The sequence below is a fragment of the Zeus faber genome, assembly GCF_960531495.2.
Source record: "Zeus faber genome assembly, chromosome: 11".
Lineage (NCBI taxonomy): Eukaryota > Metazoa > Chordata > Actinopteri > Zeiformes > Zeidae > Zeus > Zeus faber.
In genome coordinates this window covers 26,948,755-26,976,713 of record NC_137205.1, presented here as the reverse complement: position 1 = coordinate 26,976,713, position 27,959 = coordinate 26,948,755, and the positions used below count along the sequence as shown (strand labels likewise).

The 27,959-nt window shown below is 47.7% G+C and overlaps 1 protein-coding gene across 3 annotated transcripts; it reads right to left on the bottom strand.

Moving 5' to 3' along the window:
• Positions 1 to 403: 403 nt before the first annotated feature.
• On the bottom strand, positions 404 to 27,164 carry tlk2 (tousled-like kinase 2). 3 transcript variants are annotated; one of them, XM_080009500.1, is made up of 28 exons: positions 27,003 to 27,164; positions 25,560 to 25,648; positions 24,890 to 25,128; positions 24,596 to 24,645; positions 24,414 to 24,474; positions 23,503 to 23,642; positions 23,294 to 23,400; positions 22,275 to 22,340; positions 18,995 to 19,077; positions 17,624 to 17,695; positions 17,449 to 17,518; positions 17,323 to 17,366; positions 17,002 to 17,100; positions 15,631 to 15,732; positions 12,527 to 12,619; positions 11,786 to 11,896; positions 11,495 to 11,631; positions 11,249 to 11,401; positions 11,103 to 11,169; positions 8,559 to 8,656; positions 8,136 to 8,217; positions 4,569 to 4,660; positions 4,288 to 4,377; positions 3,916 to 4,085; positions 3,254 to 3,392; positions 2,733 to 2,844; positions 2,325 to 2,432; positions 404 to 1,918 (listed from the first exon to the last, which is right to left on the bottom strand). In XM_080009500.1, exons 1-28 carry the CDS (start codon positions 27,134 to 27,136, stop codon positions 1,745 to 1,747), a joined length of 2,982 nt encoding a protein of 993 aa, XP_079865626.1. In that variant the 5' UTR covers positions 27,137 to 27,164; the 3' UTR covers positions 404 to 1,744. The 3 variants fall into 3 exon arrangements, with proteins under 3 accessions (XP_079865626.1, XP_079865624.1, XP_079865625.1); XM_080009498.1 differs by lacking the exons at positions 22,275 to 22,340; positions 23,294 to 23,400; positions 23,503 to 23,642; ... (3 more) ...; positions 25,560 to 25,648; positions 27,003 to 27,164 and adding an exon at positions 20,448 to 20,681; XM_080009499.1 differs by lacking the exons at positions 12,527 to 12,619; positions 22,275 to 22,340; positions 23,294 to 23,400; ... (4 more) ...; positions 25,560 to 25,648; positions 27,003 to 27,164 and adding an exon at positions 20,448 to 20,681.
• Positions 27,165 to 27,959: the final 795 nt, after the last annotated feature.

Sequence of the window (27,959 nt, the reverse complement as noted above, 5' to 3'; positions counted from 1 at the left end):
CACCCCGTTGGCGCTCATGGCACACGCCTCGGCTATCGTTGTGCATTCCTCACCTCTGAACCGATGAGGCGTTTCTGCAAACTATTAACACTTATGGCGTTCCTTTTAAGGAGCTTGGTGGAAAAGCATGACGGCTTCTTGATCGTTCTTCCATATTTGGAATATCATTCTGCCTGTTATTGTTCTTAAGACCCCAACAGGTCAGCAATGAAAGAGAAGTGAAAGACAGAGTGATAGACTTTGCATGAACGGGGAGGTGGAATTCGGAGACTGGAATCGCACAGAGACTGTTTCTCGGCGGCGAGAAAACCAAGTCTAATAAAAATCCAAGACCACAAAATACAAACTTTAACCAATAGTATTTAATGGTTTATGCAACTCTTTGCTAACGCCCAATCTCCCCTGAAGGTCCCATTAGCTGAACCGGTCCCTTGCATTTTATTGGCAAAAGAAAGAAGAAAAAAAAAAAAAAAAAAAAAAACCTCAAACAAATTCAAACATAACTAAATAAATATGTGTGTTTATGGAAAGGGGGCCAATCAAAACAATAACAACTCAAATTAAAGGCAACTTGAAAAAATGAACTTTTCACCAATCTAACTGGTGATGTTGAAAAAGTAAAAAAAAAAAAAAGTGTAAAAGGGATCATTCAACAAGATCTTCCACTTCATATCAAGTAACTGGACTCATTAGAAAAGTGAAGGTGGAACGCCGCCACCTACTGGAAGTTACAAGCTTTGGTCACAGGAGTTTGACGAGGGTTGGGAGGGAGGAGAGGAGGACGGGAGGCGGATGGGAGGAGGACGGGAGGCGGATGGGAGGAGGATGGGAGAGGGATTAGTAGCTTCATGGCGTCCTCATCCGAAGCCACTTCCTGGGTTGTGGAGCGTCCTGCTCCAGGTTCCTCCAGGTTCCCCCAGATTCCTCCAGGGCCCCGAGATTCCTCCAGATTCCGCCGGTGCCCACCGGATTCCTCCAGGGCCGCCACGGATTTCTCCAGATTCCTCCAGGGCCGCCACGGATTTCTCCAGATTCCTCCAGGGCCCCCACGGATTTCTCCAGATTCCTCCAGGGCCCCCACGGATTTCTCCAGATTCCTCCAGGGCCCCCACGGATTTCTCCAGATTCCTCCAGGGCCCCACAGACTCTCCTCCAGGGCCCCACAGACTCTCCTCCAGGGCCCCACAGACTCTCCTCCAGGGCCCCACAGACTCTCCTCCAGGGCCCCACAGACTCTCCTCCAGGGCCCCACAGACTCTCCTCCAGGGCCCCACAGACTCTCCTCCAGGTTCCTCCAGGTTCTCCAGCTTCTGGGGACTGAGTGCAAAACAAAGAACTTGGGGACTCAGGCTGCTGTGGACCAGAGCAGTTCATGCACATGTGTGTGGGTGTGTGGGTGTGTGTGTGTGTGTGTGTGTGTGTGTGTGTGTGTGTGTGTGTGTCGGATGCACGGAATCAGGGCCTTTGACAGCTCATCTGTCCGTCTGTCCAAGTTCAAGCGTTTTATTTTCTCTTGTTTTATTACAGGGAAAATAGAAACAAAGTAAAAATCTCATAGCGGGGCCCGGGGTGGGGCTCCCTGCTCCGCCCGGGGGGCTTTGACCTCCGCGCCCCCCCGGAACAACGCCGTCTGGTGGGAGAGCAGGGAGAGGGGTGGAGGGGGATCCCGCCCGTCTCTCTCTCGAACCCTGCGGGGCGCCGCGCTCCCATTGGCCAGCTCAGTCCGTGTTGGAGGGAGGCGGGCTCAGTTTGAGGCGCTGCTGTTGGAGGAGCTGGAGGTGGAGGCCACGGCCATGGCCGAGCCGCCCGACGACGCCACCGACTTGCGGATGTGGGGCATGAGGAAGGGGTCACTGGCCAGCTGGTGCACGTCGATGCGGTCCTCCTTGCGGTAGACCAGGCAGCGCCTTATGAAGGCCTGGAGGGGGTTAAACAATATAACAATATATATTTAAAAAAAACAAAACCTTTTAAAATTAAAAAAAATAATAATAATTCCTTAACTACAATATGAATATTTAGCACTTATAGCACAGGCGTGAAGGGGAAGCGCTGCGGCACAATTGAGTTTGGATCGCATACAATTCTTTATTCGAGGCGTCAAGGCTTCGGTTCCAAAATGTTCCAGTATTTTTCAACTATTAAAAATTTGAAATAAATAAATAAATAAATAAATATGTGGATTAATAAATAAATAAATGTATATTTTTTGAGAATTCTAATATGAAAACAAGCAAGCATTTCACAGGGAGAACTGAGCCTGTCACCATAGAAACGGGAGGTGCAAAACAGGGCAGCACGGGGGGGACGGGGGTTCCCAGTACCTTAGCTTCAGGTGTGACCACTGGTTTGGGGGGAAACTGCACCTCAGTGGCCTTCAGGATGGTGTTCTCCTGCAGGATGTCCTGCTGGGACTGGTTGTGGCCGAAGGGCTGCAAGGAGGGGGGCAGAGATAGAAAATGTGGATTCAGTGGAAGTACTGAAAATGACACAAAATAAGCGTATTTTGACACATGGTTTTATCTGGCACTTTATACCGTTTCCCATAACAAACAGCCATTCAACATATTTGTGTTATGGGTGTGTGCTGCTCTACACGCTGCTTCCAGTGTTGGTGGCGGGGTCCGCCTTTCCCTGGGACTTGCAGAGTAATCCACCCAGCACAGACTACCTTATGGATTTCCACTAAACGTGTCTGTGTGTGTGTGTGCGTGCGTCTCTCTCTCTCTCACCTTGCGGCCGTACAGACACTGGTAGAAAATGACTCCCACGGACCAGACATCCACCTTGTTGGATATTTTCGGAGGCTCCTTCCCGACCACAAAGCATTCTGGGGGCAGATACCTAGAGGGCCCAAATCAAACACCATCACACCGAGGGACTCATCTTCCAGGTTGCCACGGCAACACCAAAGTGGCAGAGTGGCTGAATATCTAATAATGTGGTAGCTGGTGCATTGGTTACAGCAGGTTCTCAAACTGTGGTCCGCAACTGGGGCCCGTGAAGGAATTGCAGAGGGCCATCAAATTTAGTTGACATTTAACAAATAATAACAGATTGTTTTTTTTTACACCCTTATATTTTGATTAACTAGATTGATTTCTCTTTACGGTCTTTCTATCAATACGTTACATTTCTTTCCATTTCACATTTCTCGCCGATTTGCACAATCAGCAGGTGACAGTTTCACCGTCCGTCAACAGTGTTGGACTGAAATAAAAATCAAAATAAAAGCGCTGACAGGGCGGCTCACCAGTAGGTCCCTGCGCCCTGCGAGGTCAGCTCCATCCCGTCCACTGAGTTGTAGCTGTCGTCGTCCATGATCTTCGAGAGACCGAAGTCCGTGATTTTGATCTCCCCGCAGGCCGTTCCGTTCACCAGGAGGATGTTACCTGACACGCACAGCACAAACCTCCTGTTTTAGTGCACCGCGAGAGCCGCATCGGCGGGTTTGGGCTTTAATGTATTGAAACAGCGGTGGAAGCAGATTGTGTATCGACGAACTGGAAGTAGGGCTGTGCCATACAGCGATTTAATATCGACGTTGCAATATGAGACTAGTTATCGTCTGGGGTTTTGGTTAGGCCTTTGCTGAAATGGAGCTTTGGTGGAGTTGCTCTAAATTGTTAAAATTTGCATCCACACACAGGTTTCACTGATGAGTGGATGTTAGGGATGGGTGATATTGCCAAATTTAAAATACCACAATAGCTTTGACATAACTATTCATAGTTTCAAGATATGTCCCCTAACGTGGATATTATGACCAAGGAGAGCTAGAACGTCTACCAAGTTCAGAAAATTAATTCACTGTAACAAAGCCCCAAAGACGACATTTAACGACAACCAAAATGACAGTCAATATTCAGTCTCCTCTCCCAGCCCGAGTGGATATGATGTCATAGTGAGACGCACCGGGCTTGAGGTCATAGTGGATGATGGGCGGTCTGATCTCGTTCAGGTACTTGAGGGCGTTGACGATCTGCATGATGATGGAGCGCCCCTCCTTCTCCGACATTAGCTTGTGCTGCTTCAGGTAGAAGTCCAGGTCGTTGCCCTCGCAGTACTCCAGCACCGTGCAGAACCTGGGAGGAGCGGAGGAGCAGAGAAGCACCGACCGCAGCGCGGCAGGAGGCGGAGATCCAGCTGATGAGAGCGGCTCGAGGGCGGAGGCGTTTTTAAAAAGAGGACGCGAGCTGTCAAACACGCCGGGTCAACGGGACGCCGCTAAATCACAATGCGTACTCAGAGATAGGAGGTTATTTCGACTTTTTATGAAGTACTCACGAGTCCGTGTCGAGTGAGAAGTAGTCGTACAGCTTGACTATCCGAGGGTGGTCGAGCTCCTTGTGGATTCTGTACTCTCTGCATGCATGTCTGGAACACACACCAGGCATTTGATTTCGAAGTGAACGTTTCTTTCAGTTTTAGTGTAGGTGTTTTTTTTTTTTTTTGCAGATTTAATCCGTGCTGCGGTGGTGTGAAAGCAACCCGACGGGGAGTCACCGGCAACAAACAGGAAGTCACAGCTTTGGGGAAAAAAAATAGAGAACGGGAGCGACACTCACTTGTGGTAATTCTCCTTCTTCTCGTCCCTCCAGTTTTTGTTTAACTGGTGGATTTTAACGGCGACGTAGCGCTGCTCCGTCAGGTCGAAGGCCTGGAAAGAAGACGTGTCCAGGTGAGAGACATCCTTCTGAATCCAGCTGAAGTTCATCACTTTTAAGGGTGCTCCATCGGCCGACATTCGTTCTGAATAGTGTGATCGGTATAAAGGCCGACCAGATGACGCAAAACACGGGAGGCGATTTCTCCTCCCCGTTATGCACGGCGGTGTTTCCCCTACACTGATTAATCTGTGGCCACTCACCACAATATCATAGTTGACCGCCGCAAATTCATTTTCAATTTTCTTTTTTTACTATTTCAACTTAAATCTGAGTAGGGCTGCCCCACCCTCTCACTTGCACGGACCCGGTCTGTGAATATCAGTGCACACTAGAGCTTAGATCAGGGCAAAAAGAAAAAAAACACCAACAAGCCCGACCCGACCGGAGCCGACCGGAGCCCGTGCACGTACTGTTTTAGGCCAGCACCATCCCGTCGGCTGCATTTATGGGCCCGAGCCCGGTTTAAAACCAAAATGTTCTTAGTATGTTGGCTGTTTATAAAGCCCCTTTCCCACATGGAATCTGTAACATTGCCAGATAAAAAAATAAATATCTGGCATGGCCACATGGCCTCCTTTACAGAAAAGTTCCATATGGAGACTGTTCCCACATAGATGACTGTTATGGATACATGGTGCGAGGTGTCGCACATCACGTGAGGCGAGGCAACAGAACCTGTTCGGTTTACAGACCAGCGCTTCGCTCCCCGTCTCCCCCGGACGGTCTCGGTTCTCTGCGCTGGCGGAGCGGGGACAGAGCTCCCGTCCCCAATAACCCTAAGGTTATCAAACCAGCGTGATCATGTTCAACCTGTCCTACACCCTCTCTCAGTGTCCGCTGACTCCCTCCGGCGCCGCTGCAACCGGCGGGCAACCGATGTCCCCGCACCGTGCCCCAAGCGTAAAAGACACGTCTAGGATCTGAGCTGCATTTTTAACAAGGAAAAAAAAAATTAAGAATAACAAAAGATCTGTCTCCGTCGAGACAATGTGTGACAGTGTTGTCTTTGCAGGCGAGGTCCACACCATTTTTCCAAATGTTCTTTCCTTCCCAAAAACAATCATCTTTTTAATATTTGTATGAAATAAATATTTGTAAAAACTCCACTATTTATGCTTTATCCCTTTTTGTCAATGTTACTTCTCAGATTCCCACATACTTCCATTCACAGCCGTACTGGCAATTTGCTGGAAATGATACTACTTCGAGAGTGGGGAAATTTACCGAACAACTTATACGGAACATGGAGACCGGCTCCCATTCCCACATAACGCCAATACAGAACATTACCAGTACATTTACAGCTTTCAGTGCAAGTGGGAAAGGTGCTTATGTCAACTAACTCTGCGTTGTTTTGAATGACAAATCTTTCCATAATAACTTGCAGGATCGTACTGAATAGCCTACTTTCTTTCGCAAACGACTGAGCGAGGTGGCGTAGGCAGCGAAAACTCGACACATACATTTCAAATCTTAACCTTGGATTGAGTGGCTAAAAACAAAAATAATAATAATAATTGACACAAGGAATTAACAATCAGACTTCTGCAGATTACAGAGACATTTGAATGACAAATCTGTTCAGAAATACACATAGGATCTTAATGAATGAAGTGTCGTATGGGATGGGAGGAGACATGTTGCACTCACATATAGCAGTATAATAACATTGAATGTTAAAATATATATAACATTCTAATCATCACAGTTATAATAATATGTAAGGTGAAAATAAGAATTTGACTGGAGTTTTTCTCCTCAGCGGTGCACCGTACACAGCGTGTATCACTCCCTCTCCATTGCACTGTCTAGCCAGCAGTTTAGACAGATGTATTTATATTCATTTGCTTCCTGCTTGTACGGAACAATTATTATTTTTATTTTTATTTATTTTATTTAAGACAACTTAGTTAAGGAACTGTCCTTTTTCACTGTGTAATGGAAGCATCTCCAGTCCACTGAGCGTTTCGGTTCCCGTGTCTCTGGCCAAAACAAATATAAACAGTGATTTTATTTTAGATCTATTTATTTCCATTAGTTTCCTACTTGTATGAGGTAAGGGACTGCCTCGATCACTGGGTAACGCAGACCTGCCAACCTTGGGAAAATATTTAGAGTACCACAACAGCGTAACAGAGTCTCCGTGGGGTTTTGAGTTACTGCAGCTGAATGACTCCAGTTATTCACACCGAAGCGTCTCGTAACAAGGCTCATCACATCATATGTGAGCTACTACCGCTAACTATATACAGTATACACATTCATCTCATTAGGATATAGCCCTTGAAATGTATCATCATGTAAAGTTACCGAACATCTTTACCAACTAGAGATGCACCCATAGCAATTTTCTTTTTTTCCCCACCTCTTTTTTTTTGTCTGACCTACCAATTATGATTTTCCTTCATGGATGCTCACAATAAAAAAATTGACTATTAAATATCTTTTACATTGTTGTCCAATCATTTTGAATTCATATCCGTGATCGGAGTAATCAAATTTTCTCATAATTTGGTCTCATTGGGTATATCTGGTTGTATGTAAATGAAAAATACACCGCGTGATAGAGGACAGCTGTGCATACGGACTACCACTGCAATTCAGTTCCCACAATAGTGAGATTGTTCCTTATTCACTATGTCCAAAAACAAGCCGTTCAGCTTTGTGTCTCAGTACTACGTACACTCGGTACACGGACACTATTAGAATTGATAATAACATTTGTTTCCCCAAACAAAACCATAGATTCCCACCCGAGGTTTCCATAATTGGATGAAACAAATACGCCCCAGGCAGCGCCGTACCCCGCGGTGCTCTTAGCTCTGTCGTGCTCCAGACACTGCGGTGACAGTTGGAACAAACTTTTAAATGAGGGCTTGTAGATCTAATGAGTGAAGACTCAGCAACTGCATTGCTTATGTCTTGCCTAGAATTTGTTCAAAACAGATTTTAGTTGGACTGATAAGTAAAATCAGTGAAGATTCACGGACTAAATACAAGGAAACCCGGAAGACATGTTCAAACCCCATTGGCTCACAGAACTAGGGGCCTCAGGAGGGTGGCTCCTCCCACTTAAACAGCCCATTTCACAGGCTGGGGATTGGACACATGTTAGAATGGCTCGAATCCATAATCCCAGTGGTATTTTCAACAAAATAAAACTTCAAAAGCATGTTTTGGGGACAATATATTAACTTGGTGAAAAGGAGCATAATAGGTCCTCTTTGAATAAATAAATAGACTCTAAAAGTTGGATCTCTCTCTCGCTCTCCTTGAAGAGCTTTGTAATAACAGAGCAAAGAACACAAACTGGGTGGAACACTTGTATGTCACTATGATTGGTTGAAAATATTGACATTAAAGCTTCAGTGCAGCCTGATAGAAAACCAGAAAGCAAAGCGACGCAGCAGGTCTGGGAAGAGGAAAAAAATACAAAAACATCACGCGGCCTTTTCTCATTCCCACCTTGTAAACCTCACTGAAGCCTCCTCGACCCAGTAAATGGAGCAACAGGTAGCGATCATTAAGCGTGGGGTGGTCTTTGAATCTGTAGGGGGAGGGAGGGACAAACAAGACTTTTTAGGACAACTTACTTCCTAAGTTCCTGGCTAAACTTTGACATTTACTTTCCTGTACACTTTATCCTGTTTGATGCAACTTCCTGTTTTAATGGAGATGCTGTACTGTTCTGGGTCCAGTCTGCTGTTCTGAACTTAATGTTTGGGGAATAGAACTCTCTGATGCCATATTTGCACGATGCTGTCGTGAGGCTGGCGAACAAGCTTTTCTTCACATCGATTCACAATCCTAATGTCATTGTACTAAAACAGTTTCAAATGACTCGACGGGGGAGACGGTACAACGGGGCAGCGTTGGCCACAAACTCACTGGGAATTATCTTCATTGTGGATTCTCTTGAGTTCTCGGATGTGCAGGTTCCTAACTCGCTCCAACCTCTCCAGCTCCGCCTGGATTTCCGCTTCCTCCTGGAAAAAACATTTCACATATGACAACAGCCCACACGATCAATAAGTACTGGAGGAATAGGTGGAGTCAGTAGGCTGAAATGGGTGAGGTCAGTAGGCTGAAATGGGTGAGGTCAGTAGGCTGAATATGGACAATTATAAAGCAGCGTCGTACAATCTGCGGAGGGCGGTGAAGGACGCTAAACGGATGTACAGGGAGACTGGAGCTAGAGATGGAGCGGGGGGACACAAGACGCTTGTGGGAGGAGCTGCGGACGATAAACTACAAGAGCAGCTCCTCCCCAGCCATGAGTGTAGACGCCTTACTAGCCAACGAACTGAACTCCTTTTATGCGCGGTTTGAGTCTGCCAACAGCACCGCTAGTTCGCCGGCTAATTGGAGTTACACCGCTGGGGAAGAGCGCGCACTCTCAGTGTCTGTGCACAAGGTCAGGAACGCTCTGATGCGGGTGAACACCAGGAAAGCTGCGGGCCCAGACGGCATATCTGGGCGAGTAGTGAAAACCTGTGATCGACAATATTCAACCTCTTCCTGGCTGAATCAGTGGTCCCGTCCTGCTTCAAGAGGTCCACCATCGTTCCTGTCCCGAACATCGCCTCTCCTGCCTGCCTGAATGACTACCGTCTGGTGGCCCTCACCTCGGTGGTCATGAAGTGTTTCGAGAGGCTGATTAAGGATCATATCTGCGCCTCCCTCCCCCGCACCTTGGACCTATACCGTCAGAACAGATCCACGGATGACGCGGTCTCCCAGGTACTGCACACCATGCTCATGCACCTGGATGGCCAGAAGGGGGCCTAAGTGAGAATGCTGTTCATCGATTACATTTCAGCTTTCAACACCATAGTGCCCGCCAGACTGGCTGCCACGCTGAAGGAGCTCGGACTGAATACTCCGCTGTGTGCCTGGATCCTGGACTTCCTCACAGCCTGGCCCCAGGTGGCCAGGGTGGGGAAGCACATGTCCAGCTCACTCAACCTGAATACAGGATCCCCCCAGGGTTGCATCGTCAGCCCCGTACTGTACTCCCTGTACACACGACTGTGTGGCCAGGTCCAGCTCCAACACCATCATCAAGTTTTCTGACGACACCGTTGTCGTGGGCCTGATCACCGACTGCGATGAGAAGGCCTACCGCAAGGAGGTGGCTGACCTGTCACTCTGGTGCCAGGACAACAGCCTACACCTGAACATCAGCAAAACTGAGGAGCTGATTGTGGACTTAAGGTGAGGATTACAATCGAGGACGCACATGTCCTTGGTGATTAATGGGACTTCTGTCGACAGGGTGAGCAGCTTCAAGTACCTGGGAGTCCACATCACAGAGGACTTAACATGGACTGTACACACAGACACTCTGGTGAGAAAGGCGAGGCAGCGTCTTTACCACCTCAGACAGCTGAGGAAATTCCGGGTCTCGGTGAAGATCCTCAAGTCCTTCTACTCTGGAGCAGTGGAGAGCATCCTGACAGGCAACATCACTGCCTGGTTTGGGAACTGTACTGCTCAGGACAGGCGGGCCCTGCAGAGGGTGGTGCGTTCAGCTGAACGTACCACTGCAACTACCCTCCCCTCCCTGCAGGACTTATACACCAGGAGGTGTAGTAGCAGAGCCCGCAGAATCATGACGGATCCTCATCACCCCAACAACAGGCTGTTCCAGCTGCTGCGGTCAGGCAAGCACCTCCGCAGTCACACAGCGAGAACAGAGAGACAGTTTTTTCCCGCAAGGGTTGTTCGGTGATACTGTATTGCTGCGCCGTACTGTTGTATACTGTGCTGTATTATCCCACAAACACTACCTCACTTTATTCACATGCCACTTTAATGCACATATGTGTAACCACATAATTGCCTCTCATATACATAAGTCTATCCCATATACGCAAGCCTATTCCCATTATCTATTCCATTTTATTTTATATATTTTTATTTAATTCTATAAGTATTCAACTTACTGTATTACATTTTAGGAATCAGTTAGTTGATCTAGTAGAAAGAAATTTTCCTAGGACATATTGTGTGTAGTCACCGTTGCATTACATTTCACTGCATCTTTGTATGAAAGTATGTATATGTATGTGACGAATAAACCTCTTGAATCTTGAAACGGGTGAGCTCAGTAGGCTGAAACGGGTGAGGTGAGTCGGCTGAAACGAGTGAGGTGAGTCGGCTGAAACGAGTGAGGTGAGTCGGCTGAAACGGGTGAGGTGAGTCGGCTGAAACGGGTGAGGTGAGTCGGCTGAAACGGGTGAGGTGAGTCAGCTGAAACGGGTGAGGTCAGTAGGTTAAACTGGGTGAGGTCAGTAGGTTAAACTGGGTGAGGTCAGTAGGTTAAACTGGGTGAGGTCAGTAGGTTAAACTGGGTGGGGTGAATAGGTTCAGATGGGTAGGGCAAGCATGTTGGGATGGGTGGTGTCAGCGGGTTAAGCTGGGTCGAATTACCTTCTTCAGATGTCCTAGCCGCAGTTTGAAGATCTCCTCCTGCTCGTGGTACTCCGCCTGCGACAACCTGGGAAGGAACGGAGCGGTGAGGAACAAACAAAAAAACAAAACAACAAAAACAACACCACAGGAAGGAGCGGGCGTACGCTTCACTCTCCGCCCCGTTGGTCTTGCTCTTGCGCTTGTTCTGCTCCAGGCTGGGCGGAGGCGTCTGGGCCATGGAGGGAGGCTTGCGCTTGGCCAGCAGCTTCCTCTGCCTCTCGATGTCCTCTCGCTGGGAGTTGATCCTCTCCTGTTGCCTGGAGACGGGCAGAGGGGGAAAAGTGAGTGGGGGGGGGGGGCGGACTGGGCGTTTTTTCGTGGCCGGACCGAGGTCGGGAGGCGCCGCTCACTTGATGAGGTTCTGGAAGGCGTATCCGTCCGTCCACTGCTCCGTGAATGAGGCGCCGTGTCGCACGGTGGTGAAGTGGCCCAGTCGCAGACGGTCCTGCATGCTCTTGTCTCTGCACGCCATCTTCTCCTGCTTTGACTGGAGGCGACGCCAGACGCGGACACACACACACACATTACGACAAATTAAAGGGGAGCCGAGCATTTCTGGGAGCTTTCAACATAGCATTCAACATAGCAATATGTATGTGACAAATAATCTCTTGAACTTGAACATAGCATTCGGAGCGTACCTTCTCAATCAGCAGCTTCTTGGACATGGTGACACACTTGTTGAGTCGCTCCTTGTAGCGCTCCAGCATCCGCTGCTGCTCATCGATCTGCCTCCGCAGGTCGCAGTTCGCCTGTTTAGACACAAAACAAACTTCGATAAAATCGCAATTAAAGCCCGCCGATATAACTCGTGTGCGCTTGTAGACAGGACTCATGAACACAGCCTCGGCCACACCGACGCTCGCGGCAGCGACGTCTCTCACCAAATTTATTTTAATGGAGTCTTCGGCAGTCAGAGAATTCACTTAGAATTCACTGAAATAAATCGGCGGAGTTTCTTTGTGGTGACAGATATGTGGACACATTAATATGTTGCATCGATCCAACGCGAAAATGCTTTAGCCGCGTTGACTTCTAAAGGGGCAGTCAGATGGAGTCTAAAATAGAGCAATCTTTCACATTAGCTGTGATTCTGCGCAGTCACCATCTTAACTCCTGCATCAGAGACTTTCAGTGCTTTGCAGCGAGCCGCCAGGCAGCAGCAGATGATGAAATTATATTTCCTTTAAATTGATGTTGTTTTGATCGGCGAGCGAGCGAGCTTACTAAGAAACCACATCAGAGCCAGAACAAAAGCGCCTACTTTTGCAAGGACAAATAACGGGCCGAGGTGGTGCCGTGCCGCGGGGTGAGCCAAGGCGGAGGACATGAGCAGAGGATAAACAGTGTGGAATGGAGTGGAGGTGCAGAGAGATTAGTACCCGCAGCAAATCATCTATTCTTCCTTCTTTCTTCTCCAGGTCGGAGTTCTTGCTGTTCTCCATTGCTGTTAGTTTCTCTATGGTAAGGTCGGACTACAAGGCAGAGTTAGGATAAAAAAAAACAAAAAAACCACCAAATTAGACAGTTTAGATGAAACCAACACAAGGAGACACACCACAAAACACAAAGCATTCAGGTCCTTCACCATTTACACACCATTATTTGCAAGAGGAAAATATAATATAATACCCCTGCATGCCACTGTTTATATACCTGTCTGACTGCTGGTGTTAGCTGTTTGTAGTGTCACACTGACACCAGTGATATTTCAGCAAGTAAAGTTGTAGATAACACATTGAAACTGTGAGAAATATGAACTCTCTCTAGTCCCTATGCAAGAAAGGCACATCATAATATTTGGAGAAGACATGATGAAATGGATTCATTGTGTTCTTGTCACCAATCCACTGAATACCCTGTAATGGCAGCAAGTATAGATAGAGCTAATACTTCATTCATCCCCAGACAGAAAATGCAGAATGAGGTAGTTTGAGGTGAAATGGTGCTTTTAGAAATGTTTGGAAATATAATTTAATTGAAACTGAAGTACCTAAGCCACATGGGGATTTGAGAGTTTGCCAGAACACTCAAAATTGAGAACTATCCTTATTGGATGCGTTTCCTTTCATCACCCTTAATATGTCCCAATAACTTTAAGAGTCCACCGGTGGCAAATTAATCACATTTGAGATAAATAAAAAAGACCCACAAGTTACACAGCTCACAGTGCATGCCAGGAATCCAAACTATGAGGCAGAGATGGACAGACAGCCACACTGTGCTCATGCACCCGTACTCAAAAGTGACACACATACAGCCAGTTTTATTTTTGGAACTAGGTGACAGGTCATTTGAACAAAACAACAAATAAACAAGTCATGGAAAACAATAAACAGTTTCTAAAATCAGCAATCTCACAAACTAAATATTTCCATATATACCTGCTGGTGCTCAGTATTAGCCAAAACCTGAGTGCGTACTCAGTATTGCCTCCATACTAAGAAGTACTCCATTAACTGTCTGGAAACGTCCGGAAATCTGTGAAACTATACAAAGACTTTGTCTAATTTCTTTCTGGCCTGGTCAGACTGAGTAAGTGGGTGAGACAGGGGATTAGATAGGGCTGGATCAGGGAGGAAACCAAGAGGTAAGCAGCTCCTCTATGGAGATCAGAGATCCTGGTAGAAGGTCAACCATCTTTAGCACTTCACCATGGCCTTTCTGGTAGAGAGGGCAAAAGGAAGCCGGTTCTGAGTGCTGGACACCTGACAATGTGTCTGCCGGAGTGTCACACTGTGCTTTCAGGGCTCACAGAGGAAAATATGCCTCTTTGAAAAGACCCATTGAATCTAGCTAAAAACAGGCAGTGCTTCTGGCCACTATCATTCTCCATGTAAAGCACGGTAGTGGCTGCATCATTAAATGGGTGCTTGGCTTCTCAGTAGGGGGCTGACGATTTGAGAAAATAATCGAACTGCGATTTTTTTTTGACCAGTATTGCAATTGCGATTTAGTATGCTCTTTTTTTTTTTAAGTTCCTTATCTTCTGTATTAATCACTAAACACAAGCAATAAATCATTCTATAGTAAGAACAACACTACATTGGACACAACATATAAACTGCTCTTTCCTGCAGGCCAGGCCTACGTGTTGTGATGAAATGAGATGAATATTGATGCACGAATTGATATGAATAACATATCTTTATTTAACTACTGGATTTGTAAGAAGAAAAGCCTTCAATCACAGGAGAATATTGACTCATGGATTGAACTTCAAGTCTTGTAATAGTTCTAATCTGAAAATGAACATTTGTAAAACTTGCAGTGTTTCAGCAGAAATGACGCCCCCCCCCCCTTTTTTTTTTTATAAAAATGTTACGCGCATCCACAAACACGGAGCACCGCCCTGTGTGCTCAGGGACAGCTTTATGCTCATTAAATTAAAAAAACAACCCCAAAATAAATAAATAAACAAAAAAGGTAAAAACAAAACAAAAAACAAAACAGACTCATTATTCTGGAAGAGGCTTCGTCCAGACTCTACAGGTGTCCCGGGCTCTGCCAGCAGCGCACGCGGCAGTTTCGTTCCAGACGCACTTGTTTCGTTCCATTAGGGGACGTAAAATAAAAACACACTGATTCGCATAATGTGCCCCGATGGCTCTTAATCGCAGGCTTTGCGATTTGAAAATTGCGTTCTGTTAAATTGCGACGTTGGTTTGAATTCGACAAATCGTACAGCCCTACCTCGCAGCCGCCAGTCCCTACAGACGAGAAGGCAAAATCCAGAATAGGCACGGAAGTCAAGTCTTCCAAATCTGATCCAGTGCACACAAAGGACGTGAAGACCGGGTTGAGAAGTCACTTTTCAGTACAACCCTTAAAGCAAAAATGCTAAGACAAGGACAGAGCGAGCTGGGAAAAGTTGGCGAGTCTTTGACAGGTCCAGCCGAAACCTGGACTTCATCCCCACGGAACCGTGGTGAGACCTGAACATCTCTTTCACAATCTCTGCCCACCCAATCTGCCTCTGTTTGGAAGTAAACAGGGGCAGAACTCCTGACATCCTGGCATGCAAAGCTGCTGAAGGAATATCCAACAAGACACCAAGCTGCCATTTCTTTATCTAAATTAAATGTCACTGTTGTACGGGGTATGTGTGGAGAGTGATGACAAAACATACATTTAACTCCAAGTCTTCTCACAACTTTTTTATATTCCAATCTTTTTTTTTTTTTTTTTTCCCCCCATTCACTACGCTTTTGGGGGATTCCCAAACGGCCATTTCCCGATCTTGCTGAGAGTGTACTTTTCCATTTGCATGGGCGAAGCCACATTGTACACAACCGCTCGGTCAGAACGTATGCCCTGCTAAGTTGTTTTTTTTGTTTTGTTTATTTAAAAAAAAAAAAAAAAAAAAAAAAAAAAGCAGTGATGCCATGTTTTACTGTTAATTGGTATCCAAGTTTGCCTCCTGCTGCATGCAGCACAGAAAGCGTTCCAACAGCTACGACTGCAGCCAGTAAAGAGCGGAACGTACCTGTGTGGCTTTGTGGAACAAGTGCAACGTGACGGGCTTCAGGGATCCTGATGAGTGCTCTGTGTTAGCTGAACTTATTGAGGAGGGACTTCCCTGCTGCACCTGGAAAATACAACAACAAAAGGCTAAACACAAACCCAGTTCAATGATATGGAGCCCGCCGTGAAAAATCATTCAATAGTACCACCAACACAACATTAGATAGACAACATATAAACTGCTCTTTCATGCAGGCCAGGTGTTATGATGACATAAATTGATATGAATGACATATCTTTGTACAACTATTGAATTGTAAAAAGGAAAAACCTTCAATCACAGCAGAATATTGACTGACTGATTTAATTTCAAGCCTTGTAAAATCAACATCTGAAAAATATGCAGTGTTTCAGCAGAACTGAATTATTTTTTGTAAAAATGTTGCGCACATACGTCCACATGCACACAGGGACAGCTTGATGCTCATTAAATTAAAAAACAAAAAATACCAAACAGACACATTATTCTGGAAGAGGTTCTGTCCAGACCCTCTAGGTGTGCATAGCGCACCGTGGCCGGGGCCGGAGCACCGGGTCTCACCGTGGGGGGCAGCGCGGAGGGTTAAAACAATGAGGGGGGGTCACGGAGGAAGTGTCCCCGTTACGCATGGTTTCATTCCATTAGGAATGTAAAATTAAATTGAAAAAAAAACACCCGTGTTCTGACACGGTGATCGCTGCCATCCCATCGTTGGCGCTCCCATCGGGAGCGTCGTCGTTTCATTTTTATAAACTGCAGGCTTCGCAATTGGAAAATTGCGCTCTGTTAAATTGCGATGTCTGTTTGAATTTGACTGATCGTTCAGCCCTAATAAACAGCCATCTCATGGCACACGTCAAGTACTCCAAAAAGGTGTCGGTTGTAATGTTAATTAACGCTCAAGAGGCAAACTTGAAGCCTACCTCCATTATTCTCCAAATAGGAATTGCGGTGCAGTTAGGAATTAAATTTCATGTGTTAGCAACAGCTAGGCTAACCAGCTATGAAGCCCATTCTCACCAACACTTAGCATCAAGGAGAGTGAAAGTGAACGCAGCGACCGCTCAAACTAAAGTTTTGGGGGAGAGGGTTTTTTCTACGTAGAAAGCCTCACTCGGAGCTGTGTGTCAGCTAATCATCAAAGGTCGCTTTTTCCAGGTGCTGTTTTCAACTTCTGGTGCTAAACTCAAGTTATTTGTCAGAAATGTACGGGGGTCTGGTGACCACGGAATGGAAGTACATACATACAAAGACCTCAGTAACAATAAAGAAACACTGGAGGAGGCGTTTAATGCTAGAGCAGGCGCTGAGAGGCGGAAGGGCGCGACAAGGCAGCAAAGCCAGCATGCTCACCGTGACAGGGGGGTTGGAGAGGGAATGTTGGGGGGAAGAGCGGACCACTGGTGGGATCCCCCGGGCGGGGCTGGTACCAGGACCGCTGCCTCCCGCAAACTTGCACATCAAAAGACAGAAGAGACAGCCAGCAAGTCAGTCGGAAACGCCGAGACAGCCGATTTCGGGGGGGAGGGGGAGCGATGCATCGGGGAACAAAGGCGGAAATTTACGCGGCGACACAGAGGGGGTTGTTTGAAAAGAGAATTGAAATGTCATAAACATCGCTGGGAAGGCCAAAACCTGAAATAGCAAAGATGGAATGATTTAAGGGGCGCTCACCTCAAAGTAGTCACTAATCTTGTGTCCCCGTGCCCCTGCTTTGCCTGGAACAGAGAAGCGGGGGGGGGGATTAGGGGAGGACCCAACGCGGCGGGAGGCCCCGAAAGTGTGAAGAATCAATCTCACCTTGACTGCTGTCAAAGGGATCCGCTTTGCGTTTCCTCGCCCTCTGATCATTTACCTTTTTCTCCGGCGTCTGTCAAAACGGCAACGAAAAATAAATAAATAAACAAACGGAGAGGTGAATCCAGCCCCACGTGCATGAGGGCAAAGTGGACGGAAGTCGGTTGTCAAGACTCACCTCCAGTTCTTTATCACTGAGAGAACCCACACTGCACAGACTCTGATTAGATGACTCATTCTGGCCTGAACCCTGTTACGAAGAAAAACAACAGAATGGAAAAAAACACACACAAAAAAAGTTCAATACAATAAAAAGGCAAACACACACACACACAAAAAAAGAAGGTAGGGGAGAGGGAGGGAGGGAGGGATCTGGAGCCTGACAAGGAGACGCGGATCTGGAATCCGCACTGGATCAGAATTCAGCAGGTGCCATCCAATCAGGGGAGGGTGCTTAGTCATTCGGAGCACGCCGGCGCTCCCTCGCTGAACCCTCCTAAAATGGCTGAACGTCAGGCAAGTCGTCACCTTTAGATAATGTCGTTCACAGAGCCTTCTCACTTCCGCCGCCGTCTCAACCGACCTCCTCCGCAAAGTCTGGGCGGGGGTGGGTGGGGGATGCTGTGGTGGATCCGGGGGGGGGGGCAGCTCCGTTTAACCCGTATTTAATTATAACCGTTCACGGGGTCGGCTGCGGCGGGCCGAGGTTTTGGTTTGCGAGCTCTTAACTTAGTATTCTACACCCCCCACCCCCCACCCCATCCTGATGACCTCACTGGTGATATTAAATGCAGTCAAGCAATAAGGCTTCTCAATGTCAAGAAAAATACACAGGTATTAAACATGATATCAGGGGGGCTTTTTAAGACTCCCACCGCACATCTCTGTCTCGCAGTTTGCAGACGCACCACCCTTCCCACCACTCCACCCAAACTGCATCCCTCATCATCGGGGGGGGGGGGGGGGGGTGCCGTGGCATTATGCCTCAGTGGGAGGGGAGCTGCCATTTTCTCGGAGGCAGCAGCCATGCCATGTTTCTGGGCTCCGCGCTGCCTATGTCTGGCACGGGGCCCACCCCTGGCACCGAGCGCCGCCTGCTCCTCGTTCCAAGATCACCTGCCCCCCCCCCCCCCCCCAAAAAAGGGCGGCTTCACCCTCCTCCCACACGGACGCCACTCGCACCTGGTTAAGATCGCCCCCCCCGCCCCTTCCTCCTCTCATGTCATGTCCTGTCTGTGGCCCTTTTTTTTTGGCAGCCGCCCCTCACCGCGTACAGCGCCCCTGCATCACAAGCCGGGGGGGGGGGGGGGGGGGACGCCACCCGCGCCAGCCAAAGAATACAGACGTAGCTGAGCTTTCTCCAGAGACGAGAAGAGAGAGAGAGAAAAATAAAAAAAGGGGGGGAATCCGGGCCAAGCTCATCCCATGCCAAATGGTAAAAGCGCACAGAGGTGGGCAGAGAGAGAGAGAGGGGGGGGGGGGGGGCACAAAGAGAAGCAAGAGGGGCGATCTGCACACGTTGTCGCCGCACCTCCACAGCCCCACAAACCTTAGCTACGCCCACCCCGGTGAAGCGAGCCTCCAGCAGCTCCTGCCGCCGGGGGTCCAGGCTGTGCAGTTCCTCCATCATCTCTGCGAAGGCGGAAACGGAAAACATTAAGGAGAGGTCGAAACGCCCAAACCTGTGTCTTTTATTTTTTGGGGTGATGGGTGTGACCGACCGCTCCCTAGTACTACTCCCTGATGAGTCACAGCCATCGCCACCTTTATGGACAGAGGAATGATGACGCTATGACTCATCAATAACCCCGAGGATCCTCCGGGCGAACGCCACACCGGAGGTTGTTCCCCCGACCGCTGTGCCGTGGACATATTTCAAAAGCCGGGAAAACACCGGGAATTGTCCTTGTGTTGCAAGATCAAAATTGACGCACTCAACCATCAGTTACGGTCTGCAAAACTAATCTGTGTTCATCAGAACCCGCCGAAGTTTGACAGTGAAGGCTACAAGCAGATCATAACAGCAACAACAACAATAATAATAATAATAATAATAAGCACGGTCATAGATGTTTGTGGTATGTTTCGTGGTCCGTGGCAGGTACACGGGTTAGCAAACACTGTCAATTATGTGACCCGGACCATGTAGAGACCCCCCCAAGACTTATTAATTTGCCCAAATTTACAAACACCGTGATTGCAAACCGAGATGAAAACACGGAATCGAACAGATAAACACGGGGATCGTCCAGTACTTGTAAGATGGATGTGGGGCCAGTCACGGCGCTCCGACCCCGCAGCACTGCACTGTACGGGGGCTTGAAGTTGTGATGGAGTCCAACGTCACAAACAGTGAAACTTGCGAATGCAATTTGAAAAGTGAGTTTGAAAACACGGGGCCGTGTCAGAACGAGAGGCCATTGGCATTTTAACTCGGAGGTAAAATAATAATTAAAAGAAAAAAAAAAAAGAAAAAAAAAAAAGGTTACGACACACCTCTCATCGAGACAGAGATGTAGATAAAATATACACACGTTCTACGTTTAGCTGAACGGTTGGATTTAAATCTGTGGTTTCGCATGGGTTGAAGAGGGGGCTTTAAAAGGGCCAAACTGAAGTAACCAGTAAAATTAACTGTTCCACCGGTGAATTATAAGTAAACTAGCTGGTTAACCATCCTGTCAGCGGCGTTAGCCACACGCTACCATTGAGCTAATGAGAGCTAACAGATTGATACTGCCCAGTATCGCTGTCGATGCCCGGACGAGATGGGATGTGGGTCGGCTGCCAAGTTTTAAATTACTTCCGAATATGTCGAACAGTTTCGGCGTGACAGTCGGTATGTTAACCGCCGTGGACTTTATAAGGGAATAATGGCGTTAGCATGTCGGCTAACCCAAGGCTAGCCTCACGTTCAGGTGGCGGCTGGACTCGGGACACAAACACACAAAAGCCTCGCGTTTTCTTCCTCAAACAAACAATCCACCAATAACCCCACTTACTGTAATATATCTCCTCTGTGGTCCTCCGAGGGGGGGGGGCGAATTACTGCCCCCGGCAACCCGCCTCCTGCTGTCTCTCCCCGGCGCTAGGCAGACACTCCCAGGCGAGGCCTCATCCGAATCCCCGGCCCTCGCGTTACCGATTGGCCCGCGATCCGGACGCGGGGTTGGGATGGCGGTAGGACTACGGCGCGCCGTTTCCCCTCCCGAGGCCTCGGAAACCCGCCTCCGGTGTCCCCGGAGCCGCCTTTCTACTGCGCTCCTCGACAGCGGAGATCCCCCCCCCCTCCCGCCCGGATTCACATTCCTCTCTCCCCGAGGCCAGCAGCCAGCAGCCCGTCTGCCCGACGCGTATTCCTCCGGTGGAAATGATTTTCTTCGCCGGAGCGATTCACTTTTCCCCCCCGTGCGAGATGAGATGAAGTCGGATCCGATTATTATTTTTTTTTAATTTTAATTTTTTATTTTTTTTTAACGGTCGATCGAAACAACAACAAAAAAAAGTTGCGATTCCCGTCACCTCCGTCGCACTAGAATTATAACAATTATGACGATAACAACAAAAAATGACGTTCCGATCGGTGCGGTCGCTTCAGCTGAATCCGGATCGATCGCGTCGGGATCTCATGTTGTTTTAATGTAAACAGTCGGGTGTAAATCTCACATTTTCTCGTGAGATCGTCCAGGATCCACCGCTCACCTCGGTGCGTCCACGCTGCCCCCGGAGCGCCCGCGGAACAGAGCCCACCCTCCCCCCACCCCCGTACCGAACGGGCCCCATGATGTGTGTGTGTGGACCCTCCACTACTGTACACAGTACCACGTACCACAATAAGGTTCAGTGCATAGTCACTATATACTATATACAAATATCTAACATACACTATTACCTCTAATACTTTAATATTAGAGTTGTTATGGCTGATACCACAAATACATTATATCCAATATCAAATACTAACTGAATGCACACCCCGTGGCCCCCCAAGATGAATCGTTTTCTTTTGTCTTAAAAACATTACGTTGCATGCATGGTATGAGGGTGAAGGTGTTCTCCATGCTCTGCACCGCGGCCAGCGCCGTCTCGCGTGTTTTAAGTCGTAAAGTGGTATTATTATAAGTCGTGTGCGTGCCGGTGAAACTGACCACATCCTCAAAAATAAATAAAATAAAACACATGGTAGCACCTTGTGAATTACAACCGCCGCCCCCCCTTCTCATTTTTATTTATAAGTAAAAAAAAAAATCAATAAAAAAAAAAAAAAGTTAAGAAAGGCTCATGAGGTTTTCCGTAAAATTCCATCATTCAATTTCAAACACCAGCGTGACAAATCACTTCAAGGATGAATATCAACATCGTGATGAGAGCGCCAAGCACATTTCCGGAGGAACCGACTCGTTCCGTCTTTTTCGAGCGAGAGACGCCACTCCGAGGCCGCCGTGGCAACGGCTCTCAAGAGTCCGGCAGCCGAGACGCCGTAAGGCCCGCGACTCCTCCACAACCCAATGTCGCCGCTCCTCCAGGACGGCCTCCGCCCTGTCCGGTGTCCTTGAGGAGGGACGGTCCCGCCGGGCCTCACGCCTCGTCGCGCCGGTCACTGCGGGGCTTGCGGTACTTGCACTGGATCCAGACCCGGTACATGGTGAGCTGCTTTCCGCGGTTCACCTGGAGCCGTCGGTCCACCAGGTTCTGCACCTTCTCCAGCCCCGCCTCGGTGAACATGTCATGCAGCTCGTCTGGCGGAGGGAATCATTCACGCATGCGTTATGCAAAGACAGACAGATGTACACACGGGCAGGCGCAAGAGCTTGGAATGAAAGAAATACCTTGAGTAAAGAAGTAGACTCGAGTCCCATCACCTCTGACGTAAAAGTTTTCGGACAAACATCGCCCTAGAACGACCAAAGAAAAAACCCATTTCATTTGGTTCAAACTCAGACGAACCATCAACTTTTTGGTGTTTCAAGTTTTTTTTTTTTGTTTTTTTTTAAATGGAATTGAAAACAGGTTCTCACAAATCATGGACGTCTGCAAAGACGGGGGAATTTGATTCCAAGCGGAATGTCATGGCGCACCCTGCCATGGGAACCATAAATCTCCATGTTGCATTTTATTAAAACAAGGTTTCCATGCATGTGTCCGTTGATCACAGACAGACCACTAGTGCTGTGAAATGATGGTTCAATCATCAAATGCTATTTGAATTGTAAAAGAACACAAAAAACAAAGAAGACAAGAAAAACACATCTGAATCTGACAATTAACATTAAAAAAAGGCAGTATGTCAGCAGAACCTGACTTGAAAAATTGTGAACCCTTCCCTTAACGCTGTTGTAGCTGCTGCTGCGGAAGTGAGCCAATCACGTCGCATTAAATTGAAGGACGCTTGTGGTGATTGGCTGCGAGCAAATCCACACAAAGTCTTTTTTTTTTTTTTACCAGACTTGGGTATGATAAGGATCGAATGCAGGTATCGTTGGACTGGAGAAGTTTCGATACGATTTGGTGTTGGGTTATTTCAGTCGATACTTTAAAAGGTATTGAATACCAATACCCAGCCCTAGTTATGTGTCTCGTATTGGTTCGCCCTCTTGTGGACCTAATGCGCAATAACACAGCCCGAGAATTGGTCAGATTATAACATTTTAAAATTGTAATAGATGTATTAAAATATATTCAAACTCATGTGTTTTTCAGGAGGAATATCGGACCATGATTTTTGCCCAATGTTGATGGCCCTGGTATTACCCGTTTCTTTGGATATAGAGTTTGGGGAAATTTTGTGACGGTGAAGTCAGGAAATCTCACCGTGCAATTTAGAGCGGGAACCCTGTTAAGGTCTCACCTTTCTTGAATCTGAGCTGTGCCATGTCGTAGCGGCCGTAGTCCCTGAGGAGCATCACGCCTCCGGGCCTGAGCAGCCGAGCCAGCCTGCTGATGGAAGCCTGCATCCTGGTGAGGAGGTGGAGGAAGGTTGGAACGTTGACTCTAAAAGCCCGGGCGGGCAGAGAGGGGCGGGGCGGGGCGCGGCAGGGAAGGAGGAAGGCGACTTACTTATCAGGGTGGAGCGCCGAAAGGACAAAGATCAGCACCACGACATCCAGGCTGCCGTCCGGGACCGGGTAACTGGCTGCCACGTCGCTGGTATCATGGACGAAAGCGAAGCATCGCTCGGGGTCGTACTCTGGATTGGACTGCCGGCAGGAAGGTTAAGGGTTTTAGGTTTCGGCGAATCGGTCACTGAAACGCTCCGGACGATCAACACAGCATCTCTCCGTCTTGTGTCACATCTTGTTGCACGGGGTCATGCGTGAATGGGGGTGAACGTGAAGTGCTGAAAGGGTGGAGCCGACTACGGTTTTGGCTAAGCACAAATTGGAGATCTTTATGAATGCTTATTTTGTGCAAATATTTAAAAAAGGATTTGTTCTCGGGAAGAAATAATAAACAAACAAATAAATAAATGAATGAATGAAGAAACAGTCGATCCGAACCGTGGAGCTTGGCTGCAAAGACGAGAAACTGAACCAGTCTCTACGGAGACAGGTCTTTATCACTTTGTCACTCAGACCCAAGACCTGTCTTCTACATTTCGGGGTGTGGCGTGATTCAGAAACCCAGATAGTCGGAAAAATATCCCACAGTGGCTTTAGAGTTATTGAGTCCGGGGACGGGCTCCGTCCTGGAGGGGCGGGGTGACGGAAGGCGAAGCGCTGGTCTATTGAGAGCCGGGAAAAAATAACAAACCCAATCAGATTGTACGTCTGTTGCCGACACAGATTGTCCAAACGGTCGCATCTTACACAGGAACTGACTGTCCCCTTGCCCCCATATTTCGGCGAGACAGGAATGTTCTGGGATGAAGCTGCGTGTGTGAAACTGTGAATAGTGAAAATCACTGGTGCCGCCAGAACGGTTATCCCAGTAATTTACTGGGAACTATGTGTGAAAGGGGCTCGTGTCACCTTGACCAGTTCCACCGCGGTTCTGGAGAAGTCACAGCAGGAAACAAATAGTCCCGGGTCACTGTAAACACACGTCAACACGGTGCGTTCATTCAAACCTCACAAGCAGGAATATCTTGTTTTTAAATACAAACAGAATGACAAAGTACAACATATACACCCGCTCCTCTGCCTGTACTCACTTGTTGGTCTTCAGAATGGGGAACACCGTGTTGCCCACACCACAGCCGACCTGCAGGGCGAATAATAGATCATCCACACCTTGAGACTTTGGAGTCGCTTTTATTTTACTGACAAACACCAACAAAGCCCAGAATTCACCGTCAAGATACTTAAATCTGCCCAGAATTTAAAACAGCAAACGGGAATCGTAGACTTATCGTCATCGTCAGGCGGCTTTTTAGACGTGGCCGAAGCTTTTTCTTAACTTCACATTTCAAAATTAAAAAAAAGAATTCCCTCAATCTATGACTCACCTCCAAAATGCGGTAGGAGGCGGAGGAACCAGGGAATTCAACACTGATGTGAGGCAGACAGTCCTGTGGAGCGCCCTCCCCTGCGTTTGGGAGCTCAGGGTGGGACTCGTGGTCGGGGTCGGTCCGCGGCGCCAGCTCCGGAAACTCCGTGAAGAGCCAGTGGCGGTCTTTGAAAAAACGATTCTCATGGATCCCGTAAAAGCTATTCCAGTACTCGTTTGCCCGGCAGTCATATTCCTCTGCAAAAAAAACCCAAATTAAATTAAAAAATGTAACCACAAAGCACACAAGTGGAATCTTTAACCAGATATGAGGTGTTCAATATTCAACTAAAACACTGGACGACTTTGTGACTAAAAAGTGCTTTGATGAGTACTAAGGATTTAAGACATGCGGTCTGTATCTTTTTCCATATCTGTTCCACTGAAGATTTTACACTAATAAGACTACAACTCAGCATGAAATTCCACAGTTGACGTGACAGAGTTGGCTTGTGGATTTTGTAAATCACAAAGAGATAATGTGCTGTGAACCTTGTTTTTAATTGGCAAAAAAAAAAAAAAAAAAAAGGCCAATTATATTCAAACTCGTTTTAAAATCACAAAATTAACGTATATATCCTCTATCACTCGTGTCTATGGGGCAATCTTTCAAACTTTTATGAAACAACCTTGTTTCTCTGGAGGAAGAGGTTCACTGTTTTCCAGGACTTTGGTCTTTGCTGCTGCTTCTTGTTCCTCCGTCCACTCCACGTTGTCCCTGTTGGGGATGAAATGCTGTTATCCACTGACGGAGGAAGAGCCGGACGGTAAACGGCAATGTGAATTACCGTCTATATGAACTACCGCCATATGAGCTACTGTCTATATGAACTACCGTCTATATGAAGTACTGTGTATATAAACTACTGTCTATATAAACTACTGTCTATATGAACTACCGTCTTTGTGGAGTAGTGTCTATATAAAATACTGTCTATATGAAGTACTGTCTGGACAGTCAAACAGTGAGACTAGGATCAAAACAGCCATCATTGTAAATGCCGGGAGAGGAGGACAGGAAGCATCAGAAGAACACAATTGCAATGACTGGCTGTTTTTATTTTATTTTTTATTATTTTATTTAATTCAGTGGAAAGCGCTTATATGGATCAAGGAGTTTGGGACGGAATCATTTCAATGCAAACGTTCCTTTATAGTAATCAAGTAGTCTGATCAGTGTTCATTTTGGGTCTTTTCATACACGACATGTGGGAAAAAATAAATTCAAACGACGTTACTTAGTCTACAGTAGAGGGCGCTACGCCTGGCCTTGCCGGTGCTACAGCCCCATCAGGGCTTAGCAGACCCTTACAATTTTACATTTTCATTAAAACACTTTAAATCCTGTTCGACAATTATTTTAGGTTAAAGTTTCATTAAAGATCGATAATTCGTTGCACAGGCAGGTGTAGAGCAGTGGTGTAACTGCGCCACGGAGAGGGAGCGCTCTCTGCCGCGCGTCCCCGTTTCCCCAGATGGAAAGTGTTTTTATTTCAGATCAATTTATTTTCATCCGTTTCCAAATGGGCGAAACACACAAACCCCGTGCGTCCCGTGTCCGGCTCCGCAGAGCCATTGACACCGTGACATGGTTATTTGCATGAGAAATAAAAAATGAAAAAAAAAAAACGATTATAATAAACATCCGCTTATAGGGATCAATTTGACCCGAACAGACGTGATCACTATAAGGTTTCCACTGTAATTGATTTAAAACTAATAATAATAATAATAATAATCTCACGGATTACCACTCTCATAATAATAATATTTACTCATAATAATTTCGCTGGGGACCCGCTGGGACCTCGTAAAGGACCCCTGAAGGGTCCCCGGACCTCAGGTTGGGAACCACCGGTCTTACGCTCTAGCCCGGTCCCGGATCACTGACTCGAGCGTGTACCACATTTTAAATACCTTCAAATCAATCATTTTGAATCAAAATAGGGTTTTTTTCAACACAGTAAATACGTCGCAGTCCTCCACCGCGGGTCAGTTAGTCGCGCGTTGACTGGCCCGTCCCCGCGGCGCACCGGCGCCCCGTCCGACCGCCGCTCCAGCGTTCCACGCACCACGCGTTGTGCTGGAAGACTTGACGCGGGTCCGCCAGGAAGCGCGTTCCGAACTGGGCCCGTCTCCCCTCCTCCGCGCCGGGTCCCGCCGCGCTCCTCCGGCCCACGCCGCCAGCAGCACGGGGCGCCGCCATGCTGGATGCGGCCCGTGGACGACCCGCCCGTGTCGAACACAGCCGCGAGGCGTCGGGCGTCCGGGAGTCCCGCCCCCCAGAGAGCGTCCTTCCGTCCTTCCTTCCCCCCAGTCCGCGGCGCTCGCAACTCGGTCGACGCCGCCTGGCGCACGGTCTCCACTCCCGATTCGCTAAACGAGTGTGGGCGGGGGGGATGAAAACATTATTATTATTTTTATTTTCATTTTTGGCGTGATTCACGTTGAATGTGACTGAACGACACACGTCAATCCACCCATTTTGACAGAGGTTATGACGTCACTGTCGTTTTTGTGACGCACATTTTGGTTCCCCCCTCCCGTCAAGACAAAGCGATTATCGAAGATCCGCGTTCACAGAACCACGCTTCGCCCCCCCCCCCCCCCCTAATCGAACGAACGGTCGGAAAATTGAACGAATCTTTTTTTTTCCTCTCTCTCACCGAGTGACTCGTCAGGGACCGAGTCTCGAAAAACAGTTGAACCTTTCGTCCCCCGCTGGACGGACGCGGCGTCATAGAAACAAACAAGCGCGGAAGAGAGAAGCGTTTCTCTGCGTAAAATAAGAGGGATTAAACAGAACATCGGCAGAATGTTTTTTTTTTTGGAAAACGTTGACCTTTCTTTCTTTCTTTTTTTTTGCGCTTGTTTGATTGAGTGCGAATATCTGTGGGAACTTGTTTTCGTTACTTGTTGAACTGCATACGTCGCGCAAAGGTGCAGTTCACAGTTTGGACGAGTGGGGGCGCCACGTCACCTGCCAAAACCCATTAAGGGTGTTGGCTTCCACTGACTTAATCAGTGAA